The sequence below is a fragment of the Podarcis pityusensis genome (assembly GCF_964106645.2).
Source record: "Podarcis pityusensis genome assembly, chromosome: 14".
Classification (NCBI taxonomy): domain Eukaryota; kingdom Metazoa; phylum Chordata; class Lepidosauria; order Squamata; family Lacertidae; genus Podarcis; species Podarcis pityusensis.
The window spans coordinates 47,996,059-48,017,300 of record NC_138039.1 but is presented as its reverse complement, the minus strand read 5'-3'; the positions used below and the strand labels follow the sequence as shown (position 1 = coordinate 48,017,300).

The 21,242-nt window shown below is 43.7% G+C and overlaps 1 protein-coding gene across 1 annotated transcript in view; it reads right to left on the bottom strand.

The window, feature by feature from the left end:
* The window catches only part of LOC308462459 (uncharacterized protein), a 64,589-nt gene extending 47,329 nt beyond the window's left edge, over positions 1 to 17,260 (bottom strand). Inside the window, exons 1-5 of the mRNA XM_080980114.1 lie at positions 16,975 to 17,260; positions 9,704 to 9,793; positions 2,774 to 2,932; positions 2,343 to 2,435; positions 860 to 973 (exon numbers count right to left, since the gene is read on the bottom strand). Of these exons, the coding sequence (XP_080836240.1) occupies positions 860 to 973; positions 2,343 to 2,435; positions 2,774 to 2,932; positions 9,704 to 9,793; positions 16,975 to 17,049 (531 nt within the window). The 5' untranslated portion in view covers positions 17,050 to 17,260. The remainder of the gene's footprint in view (positions 1 to 859; positions 974 to 2,342; positions 2,436 to 2,773; positions 2,933 to 9,703; positions 9,794 to 16,974) is intronic.
* Positions 17,261 to 21,242: the final 3,982 nt, after the last annotated feature.

Sequence of the window (21,242 nt, the reverse complement as noted above, 5' to 3'; positions counted from 1 at the left end):
CAAGAAGCATTATAGATTACTGTGAAATAACAGACTACCAAGCATGAAATGCTGGCTTTAAGACCAAAACACAACACATTACAACACAATACAATACATTACAACACAATACTTTAATACAGTGGGCTCACCACTTACACGAGGGTTAAGCTCCCGGGGTCAACATGCAAAGGCAATATTGTACAAAGTCAGGAACCCCTTAAACTGCCTCCCTGGGAGGCAGAGGACTGCTTACTGGGCTCTGGAAAAGCTTCCAGAGCACTCTGGGACACTCCCAAAGTCCTCAAACAGCCCAGGCTCAGAGGTGCGAGGGAGGTTCCCAAAGCCCTCACGCCTCCTTACCAAAGCCTGATAAATGAGGTGGAAAGCTGCTCATCAGGCTCTAGGAAGGAGGCACATGGGCTTTGACAGCTTCCCAGGACCCTCCTGCAAGCTTCTCAGATCCCTGTAAGCAAGGAAAAGCCATTGGGTGTGCAAGTGGGTGGAGAAATAAATAAATGGATAGCAGCGAACATCGAGTTTCCCCTGCTCTTCATTTATTTATTTATCCCCCACCCTCACACCCACACATAAGGTTGCAGTAGCATAAGTAAAGCAAACTTAAGTTGTGGGCCCACTGCATTTTATATTAATTTATCTTGCAGAAAATGACGTAAGCACTTAACTCTAAAATGTAAGTTATGTGCTTTAATTCACAATGCTTTTCTACCACTGGATATTTAAACGAACAGAGTCCTAGCTCTAAATGTTTAACTAATTGTCATTTTGGCCTACCGATGCTTTATACAACTGACGCAAGAGCAGTGATGTTTGCCAACATAATCATGTATCTATGGTGACCATACTATCAGCAATTTACCTGCAACTCAATTGAGGCTGAGGTCAACGAGTTATTCATTTCACTGAAGCTATTCAGAGCTGCAGAGTGCACTTCTATGTGATTGTCCAATGATTCTTGTTGAGCACTTGATACCTGGAGAAATATAAGCAAGATTTTCCCCTTAACTTAAGATAGCAGGAACTGCAAGCTTACCAGTTGTTTTGTATTAAGGTTACCTGTTTATACAATGTGTTTTACAGGCATCTATGGAAATACATGTGCTCCATCATTACTTGTCACAGTTCACACTTTTGCAAGGGCAAGTAAAGTTGTGTTCTGTGCTTGGCAATGAAATATGTCCTGGCTGCCGTTAAGAGTCCACTAAAGCTGTCCCAATGCACCTTCCTCAAAAGAAGCGCCAAAGGCATGAATCATCTTTGACTTCGTGGTTCCTGCAGAGCAGTATCCCATGTTGTATGGCAAAAGACACTGGAAACTTGAAAGCTTCAGAAATGATGTGTAATAATTCATTAGTGTGTGGCTGTCCTAGAGGTCACATTCAAACAATATTTGCACTTAATACTGCTCTCTGTATTGTGGCCCAAATATCTATTTTTATAATATTCCTGTAAAAATGCCCCACAATTTACAGATGTTAAAATATTGATCACAAGGTGCATTAAGCACCTGACCCAGAATATCTTCAGGGCAAAATACAAAATGGCACTATACTGACATTGCAGCCAGATATATACTAGCATAAATGTATAGAGAGAGACTATATAAGGAATCCTGGTGGCCTGTGCTTAATGCTTTGAAGGGAAAAAACGACAAATCCAAGACAAGAGTGAATGTAGAGATCTGCATCACTGAAACAGAAGGGAGGATATTGCATACAGCAGCAAAATCTGAGAGAGGGATACAGCACACTGACCAGCATGCGTAATTTTGATCACAAAAACACACTACCAGAAAACCCCACAGTAATACAAACAATGCCAAGTAAGATGAAAGATCTAGACTTGCCTACATCCAATGAGAGCCATGTCTAGATGAAATGTGCATGGACTGGAGGCACTCCTCCATAAATATGTGAATTATTCCACAAAAAGCTTACTAACTAGTGGCAGCTAGGCCAGCAGGGTGTACTTTGGAGACATATGCAGGACAGAGAACCAGAGAAACACAGACAGATTTTAAAGGGTGGATTAACCAGGGAGGACAAAGAAAATGGAAGCATGAAAGCACCCTATAGCCTGTATTTCCACGCTAAGCTAAAAAGAGTGAAGGAACAGTAGCTACATTAGGCAGAGACACACTGGTTGTGGAAGTAGTCCTTGCTTCTGACTTATTCATGTTTTATAAACGTAACCATCTTTGAGCATCAGACCAATGTTGTATCCAATTTTGATGGGAATAAAATACTCTTATTCATTCCACCCTAAACAGTATCAACGTACTGAGAATTCAGTAATTATTAAGCTTATCACTTTTGCCATCTTTAAAGTACATGAGTACTTACTGCCAGTTCATTTGTAAGCTCTTGGATTTTGCGTTTCATTTCATCATATTCGCCATACATTTTCTTTCTTACTTTTTCCAATGTTAATCTTACCTAAGAAAATAAAATAAAATATATAAATCAAAATATTGAATCTTGCTTCCAATTCTGTGTAGATTATCATTTCCACAGCCCAAACATATTGATCTATTTATAGTGATAGCCAGTGCTTTTTTCCTGGGGGGATGCAGGGGAGATGCATACCCCTAAACATTTTGTGAATCTAAGTTTGGTCTCATTGAGGGGCAGTATTTCAATATAAGTAGGAAAATGAGAGTACCCCTAAACATTTTTTTAGAAAAAAGCACTAGTGATAACCAACTAAATCCAATACAGCAGAATCCTATTTTTATTTTTAATGAACAGCATCCTGTACAGAAAATTCAACTCACATCTCTTATATATTTCATTTCTTCTTTCAGCTGTTGAGTTGACCATCCATAAACCACCATTTCTTTGTTATGATTATCATCAGATCTACGCACCACACCATACACCACACCGTGTGATAAGTTCCCTGCAGACAATCCATTGGGAACCTGGTAGAGTTGCTATATAAAAATAAACAGACTTGTGTTACAGTCACTCTGAATTTCAAAATATTTTAACAAATCTGGAGCAGCTAACAATTCCCAAATACTGGATGCTTTCCTTCACCATTGTGAACTCAATTAAGAATAGTTATATGTATATTTTCAAGTAAGTGCTTTTAGAATTCTATTTTTAGGGTTCCAAAAATCCCATGGAAAATAGAGATGGCGACTACAAAGGTCAATTAAGCTTGGTACTGATCATCTATCTAAATAACCAGTAACTTCTTGCAGCCCTTGCGCTAAATGGTTCACATCCACAGAGGCATTTTAAAACCAATTTAAGTATATAGCCTAAAGTGTCAAATAATTACATAAAGTCACGTTGTAATACATGTGTATGACCAGACTGCCTCAGAATTCTGACTCATCAATAAAAATACATTGTTTTGTTTTGAAAGGAGGGGGAGCAAGCATATGCAATTTGAAATGGGTGTGTCGCCACACTGAAAAACAGTTTTTCATTTCCTGGGTTAAATATTTCCTTTGTTGCTTTGGTATCAGCCACTCCCCTACCCTCATTATTCACATTGAAACATTCAAGAATTATTTCTGTGAAATACCAAAGAGCAAAGTAGTTTGAACTGGGAACAACTGTTTTAGAAGTATGTACTCTTCCAAGGACTTGAAGACTGCACACAGAACAAGAAGTTCTGGCAGAATTCTAAGTATCGCATTCTCCCCACGTGCACAAAATGGGGGGGGGGGGATGCTTTATATTAGTACAGTGGTACGTTGGTTTAAAGGGACACGGGTGGCGTTGTGGGTTAAACCACAGAGCCTAGGACTTGCCAATCAGAAGGTCGGCGGTTCGAATCCCCATGATGGGGTGAGCTCTCATTGCTCGGTCCCTGCTCCTGCCAACCTAGCAGTTCGAAAGCACGTCAAAGTGCAAGTAGATAAATAGGTACCGCTCCGGCGGGAAGGTAAACGGCGTTTCCATGCGCTGCTCTGGTTCGCCAGAAGCAGTTTAGTCATGCTGGCCACATGACCCGGAAGCTGTACGCCGGCTCCCTCGGCCAAAAAAGCGAGATGAGCACCGCAACCCCAGAGTCAGCCACAATTGGACCTAATGGTCAGAGGTCCCTTTACCTTGGTTTATGAACTTAATCCGTTCTTAAACCAAAGCATTCTTAAACCAAGGTGTGCTTTCCCATAGCAGCGGGGGACTCAATTTACAAATGGAACACACTCAACAGGAAGCAAAACATGTTCTTATTCCAAGGCAAAGTTCACAAACCAAAACACCTACTTCCGGGTTTGCAGCGTTCTTAATCCAAGTTGTTCATAAACTAAGCTGTTCCTAAACCAAGGTATCACTTTACTGTCATGAAGAGTTTTCACCTTCTACAGTCGTACCTCGGAAGTCGAACAGAATCCCTTCTGGAAGTCCGTTCAACTTCCAAAACGTTTGGAAACCAAAGCACGGCTTCTGATTGGCTAAAGGAAGCTCCTTCCACTCTGCAGTTTTAATCTGAAATCTTAGGCGCAGTACTGCACTCAGAGCTCAGAAACTGCTCACGCTAATGAAATTCCCTGTTGCAAAATGCAACTAGAACAATGGGAGTTTTGAACAATGACAGGGAGTAACAAACAGGGGGAAATCTGTCAGGAAATAACTTCCAAGGATGTGTGTGCTAAATCAAACACAGACATATTTCTTGCACAGCGCACCTTAGAAATCATACTTTTCCATGTCGAAACCCTAGGTTTTGCAAAAGTTCAGTAGACTGTCATTTATCCTCCTTAAAGCTGCAATCCTTATAGGCAATAACCTTGGAGTAAGTCATTGAACTCAAAGGTAGTACCCCTTTGCGGGGTACCCATTGCTTGCACAATGACATTTGGTTATGCAAAGGAAACTTCAGTTTCCCCTCCTCTCCCCATAGCCCCTATATCTGTTCTGGGGGTTATTCCAACCCTCCGGAGGGGATCTGGAGAGGTAGGGGAAACATGAAGAGGAGAGGAAGGGGAAGTGCCATTGTGCAAGAAAATCAATGTGCTACCAGATTTATCTACTTGGATTCTGCCCAATAGGACTTACTATTGAGTAGACATGTATAAGATTGTACTACAGGTCCCTTCTCTTTCCAAAGAAGTTGGTGAAAACTGAAGATATTCAGCCCAGCACAATGGCTACCTCACTACAATCCTGACTTTAGATCATTTCTAAGTTGAATAGCACTGGCCTTAGCACAAAGATCCCATGGGAACTCTGCTGTTTACTTCCCTCCATTGTGAAATGTGCCTGTTTATTCCTATCCTGCACTTCCTGTTCTTGCAACATCTGCCATTTCTTCTCTTCTCTCCCCTCCCCACATTTTGTTTACCATCTAGGCTGATTAAGAGTTCTGGAAAACTTGAAACTTGCAAACTTTTCTGTAACGTTTTGATTGATTTAATAAAGGTATTGCCCAAATGTGGATTTGCGAATTTTTCCAATGGGCCAACACTGATCCTTTCCCCTTTTGTATATTTTAAACTAGTTACTGATCCCTCAGAGGACTTTTACTGCTGCCCTGACTGCTAAATGTTTGACAGTCTCCTGGTTCACACATAATGCTAACCCATGGTTTGTTAAGCCAAAATGTGGTTAGTTTTAACATTAACAAAATGTGGTTTGTTTCCGAACCCAACAGCATTCCTTAACCATGGCTTGTTTGTCCACCTCATCTCAGACACTCACCAAGTTACAAAAGCATGAGACATCAGTAGCTGGAAAACCAGGCAGATGGCCTTCTTGGTAGTGGCGCCCTCCCTGTGGAACTGTCAAGCTCCCTTCAGATGTCAAGGAGATAAAGAATTAAACAACTTTTAGAAGACATCTGAAGGTAGCCCTGTTTCAGGAGGTTTTTAACACTTGATGTTTTATGTTTTTAGATTTGCTCTAAGCCGCCCAGAATGGCTGGGGAAACCTAGCCAGATGAATGGGGTATTGTTGTTGTTGTTGTTGTTGTTCTTGTTGTTGAAACAAACCAGTTTGCCTATGAGACGACTTATAGGTTATTGAATAAACCATGGCTAAAAGAAACCATGGTTTATATGCAAATACAGCCAGTAGTCCATAAGGGCCATTGTGAAAGCTTTCCAACCATGCCTGTTAGCTTACATCTACATTTTAAAAATCATGCTGGCCCGGAGCCAAAGAAGCAAGAAAGGAAGATCCACATCCAAAGTTAACATTTTTCTTTATCACTCTTATAGACACAATGCCACATCACAAACAGAGTTTTCAGATACCTACAAATATAAAGGCAGCTGAGCTGCAGCTTGGAAAAATACGCAAAAGCCTTGTTCTATGCTTACAATCACTGACATACAAAAAGCTAATCAATGGAAGAGGGTTAGCTTTCAAGCCACAAGCTTTGAAAAATACTGTTCAAAATGAGGCATATAAGCTTTAGAACATTTGTGAACATGTACTTGGCAATAACTGAAACAGGTTTTAGAGGAAGCTTCCCAGCCTTGCCTTATTAAAAAACTAAATCCTTCCAGAGCAGATATTAAGCAGAGCAAAGGTATATATTTTTATGCGCTGGTAACTGCCAATGCACTTTCCTTAGCAATGTCACACTAAGCATACATAAAAAAAATGCCATCTTTCTCTGCCCTTTTTGTTACCTCTCTATTGCTTTTCTCCCAGAAACAGAAATTAGTGTCCTGTCCCGTCCCCAACCCATGAAATGGAACAAAACCTTCCCCCTTTCCTTCCTTAGCACTCTGCTACTCAAAGCAATCTTATTCATTTTATATTTAAACCACCCTTTATTAAAAATCACAGATGTTCTTCCAGCTTAGCAGCATCCCCAGAAATGGGTTATTAATTAACAAGATTTTCAATTCATTTTTTAAAGAACCATGCTCTACAAAGTGCCTCACAACATATATAAAATATAAAGACACATCCAAATATTGGGGAGAAGACCAGTGAGAATATTCCTAGATGCAACTGAGCACAAAAAGGTAAGACAAGGGCGGGGGCAAGTTTCACCCAGGTCAAAGATCTAGCTTGGCGCGCGTGCACAAACACACACACACACACCACACACACTTGCATACACATAGATACAGGCTCGGAGCCTCAATGACGCCGCTATCGAGGCTTCACCTGGGGCAAAAAATATGGCTAGCCCCCCCTCCACCAGCTATGGCTCTACCTCCCACACATTCAATTTCATGTTAAAAGCAAACGACACATAAACCCTTCATATGTTCACAGGACAGACTAGTGGATAACAATGTTGCTGCCTCATCACATTTAGCTTGGCCGGTGTGGCTTTTTAGTAACTTCTTGCCCATGGCAAATAAGAATTGGTGACAAGCATAGAGAAAGAAAGCTGGTTCTTTTTTGTTCTGGCTGTTGTTGTAACACATTTACATGGACAGACAAGCTAGTCATTGTTTTATCTGAGCTAGCAGTTTCTGTGAACTTATTTGCAAGGCTGTCTTCCATCACAGACAACTCTGGCATCTCACAAAACACATTTAGTCATAAAGACAATGAGGCATGTAATGGTTAAATAAAATGTGCTGATCAGCTTACAACAGTTGTTTGGCAGGGTCATCCAGTTGGTGCCACTGAACCACCAGCCTGACACTGTGCCTCAAAAGAATGAAGCCCAGCCCCATTTCAAAACCTACCTTGGCATTTATGGAGCACAGCTATTTCCATATGGCCTCGTGAAATTGTGGGTGTGATGATAATAGAGCTATTACTAAGCTTTTGACGTTGCTTCACCTCTTTGTGAGCCTCACTTTGCAATGAAGGCCATGGGGGCAGGGAGAGAAGAGTGTCACCTGTGCCTTGCACATTCAGCACCATACCCATTTCTGCATATAAAAGTTCTTATACGCAAGTTCCCACACCGGATCTATGAGTGTAGGATTAACTCTTTCCTTCAAGCACCCCAGTTTCAATTACACCCCTCCAGCTACTATTTTTTTCATTGTAGGGAAATGCACAGAGGTGCATATGGACACCTGCATGTTTCTTCCCATGGGGCAAAGGACAGATGGAGAGGATTTAAACCAGGAAAGCACCACAAGGAATAAAAGTAGGGGTAGGAACCAAAAACCTCCCCCAGATCCAATCGGGGCTCCCACAGGAAATCCTAATTACCAAGATCCTAATTACATATTTTCTGAGTTGCAATTAGTTGTGCCCAAAAAGTCAGAAGATGCTGACTGAAAATTTATGCTACAGTACTAACACTGGTCAGGGCCCTAACTGAAAACTCTGAGGATTTACAGCTGTCAACCGGCCAACAGCATCACCAACACAAGGTGTAGCACAGCACTTGTCTGACAACACAGCACTGCAGCCACATCTGAAGAGGAATCGTGGAATTCACAGCTTTTAATTAATGTTTAGAGACAGCACAGATACGGGAGGGAATTTAAAAATTGCTGACTGAGCTGGGGGCACAGATTGGCTTTTCTGAGCAGTTAAGTAGATGGCTTTTATCAGAATATTGTTTATAATGATGATTTTATATTTTGCTGTAGAATGTTTTGGGATTGTTGTATTTATGTATTACTATTTATCAGTGTAAATAATAATACTTCACGCTCATGTAACATATTAACATTCTGTAATATTTACAACAGTCCTATAGTATAGAATTATTATCCCCACATTACTAATCAGGGACTGGTGCGGAGAGAACAACAGCTCCCTAAGGTCACTAGTAGATTCATGATTTAACCACATTTGAACTGGCGGTGACTCAAATCCCTCTATTAAGACAGCCATAACAGTTCTGAATCCTAGGTCTTAAAATCAACTACCCTCGCTCCCTTGCTCTTTCATATGCCTAGAATTGCTCCCATTACACAGGTGTAAGTAAGAGAGATACCTCTTACTTACTTCACATTCCTCCTTAAAACCCACTGTTTCCGTTGGCATAACCACCTAGTTCCCATGTCCTGCTGCAGCTCTGCTTGCTTTTCCTTCAGAATAAAGTTGGCCAGCTTATGCATGCTTTTTAAAAAGCGTGAACAATGGACCGTATTTTTCGCCCTATAGGACGCACTTTTTCCCCTCCAAAAATGAAGGGGAAATGTGTGTGCGTCCTATGGGGCGAATGCAGGCTTTCGCTGAAGCCTGGAGAGCGAGGGGGGTCGGTGCGCACCAACCCCTCTCGCTCTCCAGGCTTCAGGAAGCTATCCGCTAGCCGTGGGAGACGCAGCTCTCCCACGGCTAGCGGAGACCTTGCCGGCACCCAGAAGCTTGGGACGCGCTGTGCTCAGCATGCCCCAAGCTTCGGGCTTCGCGCAGCGCTCCGCTAGCCGTGGGAGAGCCGAGCGAAGTCACGCGGCTCTCCCACAGCTAGCGGATAGCAGCCTGTTCTGGGGGCTGGGGTCGGGGGAAGCTCGGGCTTCCCCCGCCCCAGCCCCGCACCTGGGGGGGAAATAAACTTTTTTTTCTTTATTTCCCCCCCAAAAAACTAGGTGCGTCCTATGGGGCAAAAAATACAGTAATATGGATATGCACTTTGGTCTTAGTTTTTTCCCAAAAAGGAAACGGGGGGGGGGGGGGAGATGCCTTCCAATAAAACAGTTGGTAATTTTGTAAACCACCAAAATTTACTCCATTTGCAAAATCTGTGATGTGTAGTGCAGATTTCTAGAACTTTTTTCAGTGCATACCAATAGACTCATCTGATTTTTTTTTTAAGATGGATTAATATTTACAGGGGTGAAGCAAACATCAGCAAAATTTTGTTAACTTACCTTTTTTGTCCTTTCAGTCTTATTTTTAATTTCCTGAGAAAGCGAGTTTTCTTCAGGGGGCAGGGTCAAGCGTAGCCGACACACGTTTGCCTAGAAGAAAGACAAAGCTCTTCTTTCAGTATATTAAAAACATTACTGTCTTTGTGAAAAGAATGAAAAGTAACTTTCTAAGGGATAGCTTGTTTACTTCAGGGAACAAGAAAAACAGACGTTTTTATAACAGAAATTATTAAATACTGTTGAAAGACAAGGGTCAAAAGCAGGGCTATCTACAAGCAACAGTTTTCTCCATAAGTCAAACTCATTCCATGGCAAATGGAATTATTACTATAACAATATTCTCATGGACAACAGGTATTTGCAAATTTATTTTTAAAATTGAATAAATTTTATTAGATTTTATAAAGAGTGATACAAAGATAATTATCAAATACCCTTTTATTCAAACTAAAAAGTTAATCTAAGTAAAATAAAAACATAGACCCAGAGGAAAAGAAGAGGAAAAGATGAAAAGAAAAGGAAAAAAGAAGAGAGAAAGAGAGATAGAAGGATTAAAACAGAGAAAGAGAAAAATACTTTCTATAAACTGCAGCCTTTAAACCCAAATGTCATTATTTCTTTTTCACGCAAAAAGTCTATGAGAGGCTTCCAGTCTTCAGTAAATGTTAACAATGACTTTTTTCTTATTAAACATGTCAATTTTGCTATCTCAGCTAAGTCTGATAATTTTAATAACCATTCCTCCATTGTTGGTAATGATGAGTCTTTCATCTTTTATAAATAGAGACTGAACTAGGTGGGGGGAAAGTTAATAACAGTATACCAGAGAAAATACATTAAAAATCACACAGCAGTGCTGGAAGGAAGAGCCTTACTCCTCTGAAAAACTTTGTTTCTCACTGCTTTCATTTTGGTGAGCAAACATTTTGAAATGGTTTTCAGTATATTTTTTCAAGACACAATAAAATAAACTGAGAACACGTATTGTGATACTGTAACACATGGGTAGGCAAACTAAGGCCCGGGGCCCAGATCCAGCCCAATCGCCTTCTAAATCCAGCCCGCGGATGGTCCGGGAATCAGCGTGTTTTTACATGAGTAGAATGTGTCCTTTTATTTAAAATGTATCTCTGGGTTATTTGTGGGGCATAGGAATTCGTTCATATATTTTTTTCAAAATATAGTCTGTCCCCCCCCCGCAAGGTCTGAGGGAGAGTGGACCGGCCCCCTGCTGAAAAAGTTTGCTGACCCCTGCTGTAATATTTACAGATGGCATAAAATAACACGTTAAGATAGGGGTGAAGGAACTTTTTCATACTGACAGCTAAATTCCCTTCTAGACAGCCTCCCAGGGGCAACATGCCAGTGGTGGGTGAGACCAGAAGCAAAAGCGGGAAGAGCAATGAATGGAAATTTTACCATTGTACTGTAAGGTAGTTTCCACATACATTCACAAAGCTCACTCTGTCCTCCATCCAAATAAGCAAGAGACATTTTGAGAGTTCAAGGACATATTCCAGGCAAAGACATTATAGGGCAGCGCAAAGTAGGGCCATTGAGTGGTGTGGACTGGAGAGAGGGGCTGTGAATAAAGAGATAATGTAGAGGAGAAAGAATTGCAAGAGCCGGATTGGAAGGCCTGAAGGGCCACATTTGGCCCCTAGGTCTGAGTTTTCTTGCCCCAGTAGGCTTCTTGGGATCAAATTTTGCTTGACATTGTGTTACTGCATGAGACGTGTTAACATTCCACTATTTTTATTAAAATTGAACCTATGAGTGTTGCTTTGCTACATGAATAGAGATAGCAAGTGTTCCAAAACATAATAATGGCTTTGTAATAGCAAGTGTTATCAGCTGATCTCAGTTTTCTGTCCCCTACAGCATACAAAGAATGTGCATCCTGGAATGATAGCAGCCTACACTATCAAATTAGTGGAAAAGCTATTTAGAGGAGGATGACTGTTTTAACAGCCCTTTCATTAGATCTACCAGTGTTTTAACACAGCATTAAAGAGTCAAGATCTTAATCTGGTTTATGAAACATTTCAGAAATAATTTACATAGTTTTAGTTAATGTTTCGAAGTGATAATTGCCAGTATCCAAGATAGCAGCAACATCATCCTTGTTACCTCATTCCTTTCGGGCCTTTTCATTCATTAAGCAGCAGCAAACCTGGGTTTATTTCTGGAAGCACACTTCACAAAGAGCTACAACCAAGCCTAGATTCCTGAGTGTGCAAACACATGATACACTTTTATGCCAACACAAGTTTTATCCCTCTAGTTCCTGCTTGTTTCCACTTCAAACTTCTTAGGTACACACTTAAAAAAACCCATAATATGTATGAATAACAACATTCTTGGTGAAGGACCCAAGCTCTTAGTAGCTAAATCTAATGCCTCTATGCTGACCATTCTCTGTTAATATCAATCTTACAACCAACTTCTCTTCAGACTCAGGAAAATACTGTACGTATTTTGGACCACACTAAAAATAATAAACTGATGCTTCAACAAAACAAATGTGTTGTACCCAGCACACATCATAAGCACACATTCTCAAGTATACAGGTACAAATTAAATCCAATGAGGTTTAAAAATGTGCTGTGAACCCAACACTTCTGCATTTCTAGTCACATTAAGTCAGGGGCGGAGTGGGGGTGGGGAATAGGATTGCAGCTGTGGCCAGGTTGCCTTGATATGAATCCAGAAGTATGGATGCATAATGGAGGAATGAGTAACTCTGGAGAAAATTTACAATAGTCAAAGTACTTTTAACTAACAATTTATTTTACACTTGCTTTACTGAACAGGTGTGTTTTGGGTAACTTCTCTCAGAAGGCTAAAATTCTTTAACCAAGACAGTAAAAGAGACATGCAGATTAAGACATGTGTGGTGGAATTTATCACTGCAAGATGGGTCACTGGTTTAGGCTATGTTTACATTTGACCTTAAAATGCAGCAAAGTTGTTCCCCCTTGCTGCATTTCAAGTTGCATTTTTACTTGCAGAACACACCATTACCTGTTTTGTTACTTACACACACACACACACACACACACACACACCCCAAACTCCTATTCAGTAAAGCCATAATCTGTGCATGTGCTGTCATCTGCGCATGTGCAATGGATGTCTGAAATGTACACACCTCATCCTAACTGGAGTTTACATTTTCAAATCAGATGGAAGTTGGTTTGAGGGAAAATGTATCAAACAGCAATATTTCTCAACAAATTATACGAAGCCTACGCATTGTGACTAATGTCATACGTACTCAGATTCAAACATTAGCATTGGGAGCGCACTGGAGCCAGAGAAAGCAGTCATGTGTTCACAGCCTTAGACAACTTGAAAATGGGCTTAGAAAATTACATAAAGGAAATTTCAGTCAATGGCTACTAGTGACACTGGGTTCATGCCTTTCAGGGTGGAACTAAAAATGTAACTACAGTACTCAGATCCTTTTCATTATTACTTTTTAAATCAATTCTTCCACCAAAGGGCTTAAGATGGAGAGCACATGTTATCTTCACACCAATCCTCTGAGATAGGTAAAAGTGAGAAAGCACACAACTGGCCCAAGGGCACCCAGTGAGCTTCATCAATAAACAGGGATACCAGCATAGGTCTCCCCTACCAAAGTCCAGCACATAATCCTCTACAGTACAGATTAATAAAATATTTGCATGGCACCAGGTTGGCCCAACCACATCCAGTGGCGTAGCGTGGGGGGTGCCAGGGGTGCCGGCCGCACCGGGCGCAACATCTGGGGGGGCGCGAGTCCAGAGGGAAGGGACAAGCAATCAAGGCTTGTTTGGGGTGGGGGGTCGTCGTCTCCGTTTGGCCGGCCCCCCTCGAGGAAGCGGGAACCTCTCCAAGGCGCAGCACGCCATCGGTGGAGGGAAAAGAGCCACGCAGCAGCAGCAGCAAAGCTGGGAGGAGGAGGAGGAGGAGGAGGCGCTGCCTGCCGCAGGATCCGATCCGAGCCTGCTAATCGCTTGCTGGGAATTAAGCGGCTCAAAGAGGCAAAGGAAGAGGTGGAGCCGCTGGCCTGGCCGGGAGGAAGCTGGAGAGAGCAGCGCGCCTGGGCGCGGTGAGGTTGGGTAGGTGCGCCCTGGCTGGCTACCCACCTCCCGGGCTCAGTGCCTCCATGACCCCTCCAGCGGCGATGGGAGAGATCGGGGGGGGGGGGGTCTGGAGCAGCCCTGGCTGGCCTGCTCCTGCTTCTCCCCCGCCTCCTTCCCGTTGCCGGCGCCTTGATCTCATCCGGATCAGGGACGAAACACGCCCATCCTTCGCTACTCCTTGTTGGGTCACTGCTTCATTTCTCCAGGGAGAGAGAGAGGAGAGGAGAAGTGCCGGGGATTGCCAAGCGCGCGTGATGCAAAGGGCCTGCCCACGCGCAGGCTGAGCTCCACGTGGCGGGGGCAGAGGGAGGCGCTCTGCACATGCTTAGGAGGCGCTTGCTCTTTCCGAAGAAGGACCTGGCTACTGGATCAAGGCCACAAGGGCCCATCTAGAGTGGCCAAGCAGACGCGTCAATGAGAAGCACTCAAAGCAGGACCGGGGCACAAGAGTGCTCTCCCTTTCTGCTGTTTCCAGGGGGTGGAAGCGTCGCTGCCTCGAACAGTGGCGTAGCGTGGGGGGTGCAGGGGGGCCGGCCGCACCGGGCACAACATCTGGGGGTTAGGGTTAGGGGGCGCAAATCCACAGGTTAGGGGGTGCAAATTACTTGCCTTGCCCCGGGTGCTGACAACCCACGCTACGCCACTGACCACATCAGCTGCTCAAAGCAACACTTTGGAGGTGCACAAACAAAACAGCACAGAATCAGACTCTCAAATCCAAACATCTTCAGTGATGCTGCAAGAGATCCTGGAGTGCAGCCACTTAGCAGGTTTCTCAAGCCAACTCACATGCATTCATGTATACTTCCTTAGATATATGCTGACCTTTGAGGTTAATCCTCTTCAATGATACACCCATGCCAACCATAGTAAATTACTTTCTCTACAAACACATATTTTACAGCTTCTACATTTTAGGGGAGGTTGCCAACAAGCCAGAATTTTACAGGAATGGCTATTATTTTGTTTCTTTGCCAGAATAAATGTAGAGAGAGAATGCGAAATTCTGAGTTTGATGTTTTCATTGTTATTTCTTTAAAATGACACCTTTCGGAAGAAGGCAGAGCAGTCTGCACATGCTCAGAAACAGACATGATGGATGAGACCATGGTGAATCCAGCAGTCTTGTCCAGCATCCTGCTTCCTACAACAGCCAACCCGATGCCTCAGGGAAACCCACCAGCACAGCATGAAGACAACAATGCTCCCCCACTGTTGCTCCCTTGTATTTGGTAATCCGTAGTAGACTGCTTCAAGTTTGGAGGCTCCAAAAGGTCATCCATCTATTATTAATTTACAAAGCCCTAAACAACTTAGGTCCAGGTTACCTCAGGGATCACTTGAACCCTTATATCCCAGCTCGATCATTGAGATCACCTGCAGGAGCATCGTTGTCAAGGCTCAGTTGGCAAGAAGAGAAATCAAGCCTTTGGTATCACGGGCCCAATCCTGTGGTACACTCTACAAGAGAGATTCAGCAGACACCTTCTGTGCCAACTTCTAAACACCTACTGAAAACTTTTCTGTTCCCCCAGGCCTACACAAACAGTTAAGAATGCCTCTCTCCACAATGGCTAATTGATCTCTGTTTTTAACGTTTTAATGTGGTTTTTATTGTATGGTTTTGTTTTACTGCTGTAAACCACTTTGGGCTTTGTTTTGGTTTTTCACATAGTGGTATATACGGTAAATATTTCTATAAATAAATAAATAAAATAGGCATTTCCTCCTAGGCCTCTGTGAATTTGTCAAATTGCCCTTCAAAGCCACCTGAGCCACAGACCATCAGCACGCCTTGTGACAGTGTCCTGCTTTGCATGTCATATAAAATACAGTTTAAAACAAGCTATAGACCGTTTAATGTGAAACAGCAGAGTTCTGGGGCCAGCTTCTCAGAAGTCCTAAGACGCTCCTCACACTGCTCAACCCCAGAAACAAAAAGAAGCCAGAGTCTGATTTGTGCCATCTGAGACAAGGTGCGTCTTGAAAGAGAGGGGGAAACTTGTCTGTATCCACTTTCTCCACAAAAGGCATAACATATTATACACCAATATCCATATTTCCATCTTAAAGCTGTTGTGAGGGACCAAAACATCCTACTACTTCTTTTCTTTTTTTTGAAAGTAAGTATGACGCAGGATAATTAAATCCGTAGAGCAAGAGACGCTTAATCTCAGACTTGTGGGTTCTAGCCCCACATTGGACAAAATATTGCTGTGTTTCAGGGGGTTGGACTAGATGACCTTTGTGGTCCCTGGCGCTGTGGTCTAAACCACTGAACCTCTTGGGCCGGCCGATCGGAAAGTCAACAGTTCGAATCTGTACGATGGTAGTGAGCTCCCCACTGCTCTGCCCCAGCTTCTGCCAACCTAGCAGTTCAAAAGCACACAAGTGCAAGTAGATAAATAGGTACCACTGTGGTGGAAAGGTAAACAGTATTTCCATGCACTCTGGCACTCGTCACAGTGTCCCGTTGCACCAGAAGCGACTTAGTCCTGCTGGCCACATTACCCGGAAAGCTGTCTGCGGACAAACACCGGCTCCCTCAGCCCAAAAGTGAGATGAGCGCTGCACCCCATAGTCGCCTTTGACTGGACTTAACCATCCTGGGATCATTTACCTTTTACCTTGCCATACCATTCTATGATTCTAGGGTAAAGCAAGATTATCCCTTTTATGGAGCAAGGGCATCTTGGCGCAGGTAAGGGGTACAGAACAAAGCCACCTTGGCCAGCCCTTCCTCAACCTGTAGCCCTCCAGATGTTGCTGGACCCCACCACCCCATGAGCCATACTGGGTGGGGCTGATGGGCGTTGGAGTGCAGCAACCCCACGAGGGCAGGGGTCCTGCCTTCAAGGCATCCAAGCCCAAAACAGCGCTAAGGAAGGCATGCGGGGATCAGCGGCTGAGGCGGCTCCCATTTCCCCCGAGGTTTGGCCTCGACGCCCTTCCCGCCTTTTTTCGCCCCTGAGGGAACTCGCTTCGCGCATGCGCCTCCTGTTCCTGAGGTAAGTTGCGCCCCTGCCTCCGACACCTCGCAGAGACCCGCTCGGGGCCGCCGCTTTGGGGTCTCCCTCTCTGTGCCTGAGGGGAGCTTCCTTCATCGCCGTGCGCTGTTTCGTTGCCCCGTCCCCGCTCACCTTTCTCTGAGCAGGGCCGTCGGGCTTCTTCGGCGTGGTGGTGGTGAGGGTCAAGCCCGAGCTGTAGCGCAACATCTCGGCCGCCTTGGACTCGCCCCACTCGGCGCGGAGTTGTGCCTCGCTCCTCTCTCCGCCTCACACGCCCCGCGCCGCCTCCCTCCCGCAATGGCCACGGGCCACTGACAGCCTCCTCCTGACCCGGCGGGCGTGGCGGGCAGCCGCCCGGCCCGGCCAGCCTCTTCCCCGCCTCCAGCCCGCCCGCCCGCCTGCTCGGACGGACGGACGGAGCGGAGTGAGGAGGCGCGCTCGCTCGGGCGGCCGAAGGGCCCCCGGGGGAAGGAGAGGCAGGTCGACCGCGCCTCAGAGCGGCTCCCGAAGGAAATCCTTCCTGCGAGGCGCCTCAGGCCTCCTGCTGACAAGGGGACAGAAGGGGGGGGGGTGATCAGGCGGCTATTGGGTTCGATAAATCGGTTTTTCAACTTTTCATTCGACTTAAAACGGAGCCTTGCGCTCCACGACAAACGTAGCGCTCTGGAAAAAACCTAGGAGTGGGATTCCTCAGTGAGATTCCAGAAAAACAGGAGTTTTGAGACGCGACGCAGCTGGGAAATTTAAATCGACTCAAAAAGTTGCTTGCCCATTAATCAGGCAGGAGATTTGTGGTGGTGTTGTTGGTGGTGTTTTTATACAAGCTAATAGGTTAAAAGGTTTGTAAAAACATAACATTCACAAACAGCAATTAAAATAACTTCTCCCAAATATTCATGAAATAACTATTATTTTTAATCATTCCTGTTGGTAGCCAACAGGAATACATGGTCAACATAATTCCACCCTTATACTCTTCACTTTTTTGGCCAGGCTGAATGCGTTAAGGGAGCTCTCACAAATGTTGCTCCTCTACTAGATTTTAAGAAGCATTTAAATTTGGTTTCAGAGCCTCAAATAAGGAGGGCATAAAGGAGTGTATAAGTACTTTAATCCAATACTTAATCCAGTACTGCAATCCAGGAGCAGTGGGGCAAGATAGCTACCTCGGCATTCAAAGCCCTTTGGCAGGGGTCAGCAACTTTTTCAGCCGTGGGCCAGTCCACCATCCCTCAGAACATGTGGGGGGCCGGACTATATTTTTTAAAAAAACAAAAAAATGAATTTCTATGCCCCACGAATAATCCAGAGATGCATTTTAAATAAAAGGACACATTCTGCTCATGTAAAAACATGCTGATTCCCAGACCATCCGCAAGCCTGACTGAGAAGGTGATTGGGCCGCATCCGGCCCCTGGGCCTTAGGTTGCCTACCCATGCCCTATAGCTCCTGACCAGAGCAGAAACGGGGGGCAATAAAACTGATTTTGGGCAAATCTTGGCTCACTAACCTTTTTAGAGTTATTTGAGAGTGTGAGGTGATCTCATTGACATTACCTGGACTTACAAATTGGTTTTGACAAAGTACCTCACCAAAGACTCTTGAGTAAAATTAGCAGTCATGGAATAAGAAGTCCTCTTGTAGATCAGGAATTGGTTAAAGAAGTAGGAACCAGAGATAGGAAATCATTTTCCAGGGGATGAGGGTGGGGAGGAATGGGTGTGCACCAGAAAAGGTAACAGATACATGGGTACCTTTGGATGCCATGTTGAGGACCCCAGCCCCAACTGAAAGGGGTTCTTGGTTTCAGAAAGATGGAAAAGACTGAAGATCATAAATCCAATCAGATTAGTCAAAATGAGACAAGCAACAAGATCCTTCCATTGGTGTACAAACAGTCTTTTGATTTCCAGTCTAATATTTTCTGCAGCCAAATTGCTCTGAATGAAGCTCTATGATAAATGCAAGAAAATCATTGTGTTTCTAGGGGTCTTATCATTCTACTCCAATCTTTGCCAATAAAGTAAATAGACAAGCAACCCTAATTCCTTTTGTTTGGTGCTCATTGTGACTTTGTTGTCTAATTATAGATTTCGTTCTAGTGTTACCAGATCAATTTTTTCTCTTTTTGATGTTCCACACACTGCTTTTTTATAGGGGTTAGAAATGTCTTCTTCCTCAACTCTGTTCTGGCACAAATCCAACATTTACTCAAAAAACTTCACAATACGCAGAGGCAGATTGCTTAAACATATGCACGTGTCATTTAACAATGTGCAGTACAGGAATAGCAGCATTGCTGCATGAGGGTTAAGATTCACGCTTACAATATACATTGAGTAATTAAGCCAGATGAAAGAACAGAACATGGCACACCCTGTATCACAGTTAACAGTGTGTGTAACAAATGAAACGGATGTCAATCATTTAGGGCTATGATTTCCTATTCTATCAAATCCAAAATGTGATGACCAATTACTGTTGAGGAATGAGAGGAAATTGCAGAAGAATAAGAGATCTGAAGTCTGATGGTTCTGTAGGGCACATCAGAGTATATCTTGGATGAGACACAGTCAATATCAAACCACTTTAGTGCTTAGTTGCAGATTATATAATCAGCTGAAGGGGATAAATTGTGGATTAAAATATTCATTATTAATAATACTTTTAATTGGACAAAAATTAATTATGGACAAAAATATTATTAATAATACTGTCTCAATCTGAAACTTTCAAATTTGCTTCAAATGGGCACATTCAGAACTTATACATGCTCATTTCAATAACACTAAAGGTGCTTCCTGGTTGGAGTGTGTGACACTGATCCAGTTTTTCTTTGTGTACACATGACAAATTAGCTGTCGTACATTTCTGTTTACTTCAGTCATGGATATTCATTTTTGCTCTGCAGCTTCTGTCCACAGTAGTGGATGGGACTTGATGAAATGAATTTGTAGGTTTCTTTGTATTTCAACCCCACAAACACTTCTTCCACACCCTCCACTTTTTTCTTTTCTGGGTATATACCTGTGTACATGAACAGTGCCAGATCTGTACTAATGTTTGCTATAGGGGGTAAAACTCTGCCCTGCTCCTCACTCTCCCTGGTTGTGAACTCCAAGCAACAAAGAATTTTATATAAATCCTCCTCCCATGAATTTGACTCCCATTAATCCTTTTAAAATCTATTTGAGCTAGAGGGCATCATCATCACATCCTTTGGCAGTGAATTCTGTTAGCTAATTGCACAGCATGTGGATAAATTATTTAATTTGTATACTGCCCTTAGGAGTATATGGGGCCTTAGGGGAGGGGTAGTACTCCTGGTGGGCACATGTTGTGCTCCTTCTAGGGTAGTTTGCCCATCTTTGGTCCCCAACCTGCACTCGGCTCTCACCTGTGGCTTCTATAAGCTGTCAGCATGTGACAGCGGCCGCACCCTGGGAAATGGCTTTGACTGGCCAGCTAAACCAGGTGAGAGTAGCCAATGGATCTCAAACCCTTGGTGCGTTAGGGACTTCCCATGCATGCTAAGACAGGCTCCAGCGGATCGAGTGGACGAGACCAAGGTGGGTCTAACAGTCAAAAAAGCAGTTTCTGCATGTGCTGTAGAGGAAAGTGAGGGGCAGATTGGGCTCGTCAGCGTGGGAGGGTAGCCCATCTAGGAGAATGAAAAAACTGATCCAAAACCTCTGCTGCCTTATGAGATATCTTCAGGATAGGAAAAGGCTAAGGAGTAAATTCAATACAAATCAGAGTGGAGTCCCTAAGATGGTTGGATGGTACGCTGTATGTCTCCTTCCAGCAACACCTGCAGTCAAGCTGGTGCCAAGCTCTGTTTTCCATTGGATCACATCAGCAAGGCTGAGAGTGGGGGTCTTGTCATCTGGCAGCCCAGGACCTCCATACATACTTCCCAGGCTTGTGCAGCGGGGAGGTCACTGGTGCTGCTAACAGTGCTTTGACCTCATCCCTGGAGGTGCACTCTTGAGACGGACGGATGCCAACCAATACCGCCCTTCATCCAAAGATCACAGGGTGGTTCACTTCTGTTTAGGACCTATTGCCTATTAACTTAATTGGGTGACCTTGAATTTTAATAGTGTAAGAGTGCAAGAGAAATGTATACACTTCCTTGTCCTATTAAAAATTTATTTCTAACGACTGAATATCAGCATGGAGAATATGCTTAGAAGGAAGAACTAGAGACCTGGTGACCAAGTGACTTACAATTATTCCAATAGGAGGGATCATTTTGTGATAAGTTCTGTAGTATGTAGCAGCACCCATCATTTAATGAGAGGTCCTACTCTGGAGAAGACATGGAAACACACCCAGATTTCTTAGTTAGGTGACCTCCTGAGTAGCTCTTCCTAGTATTTTCAAGTATCATCCATTC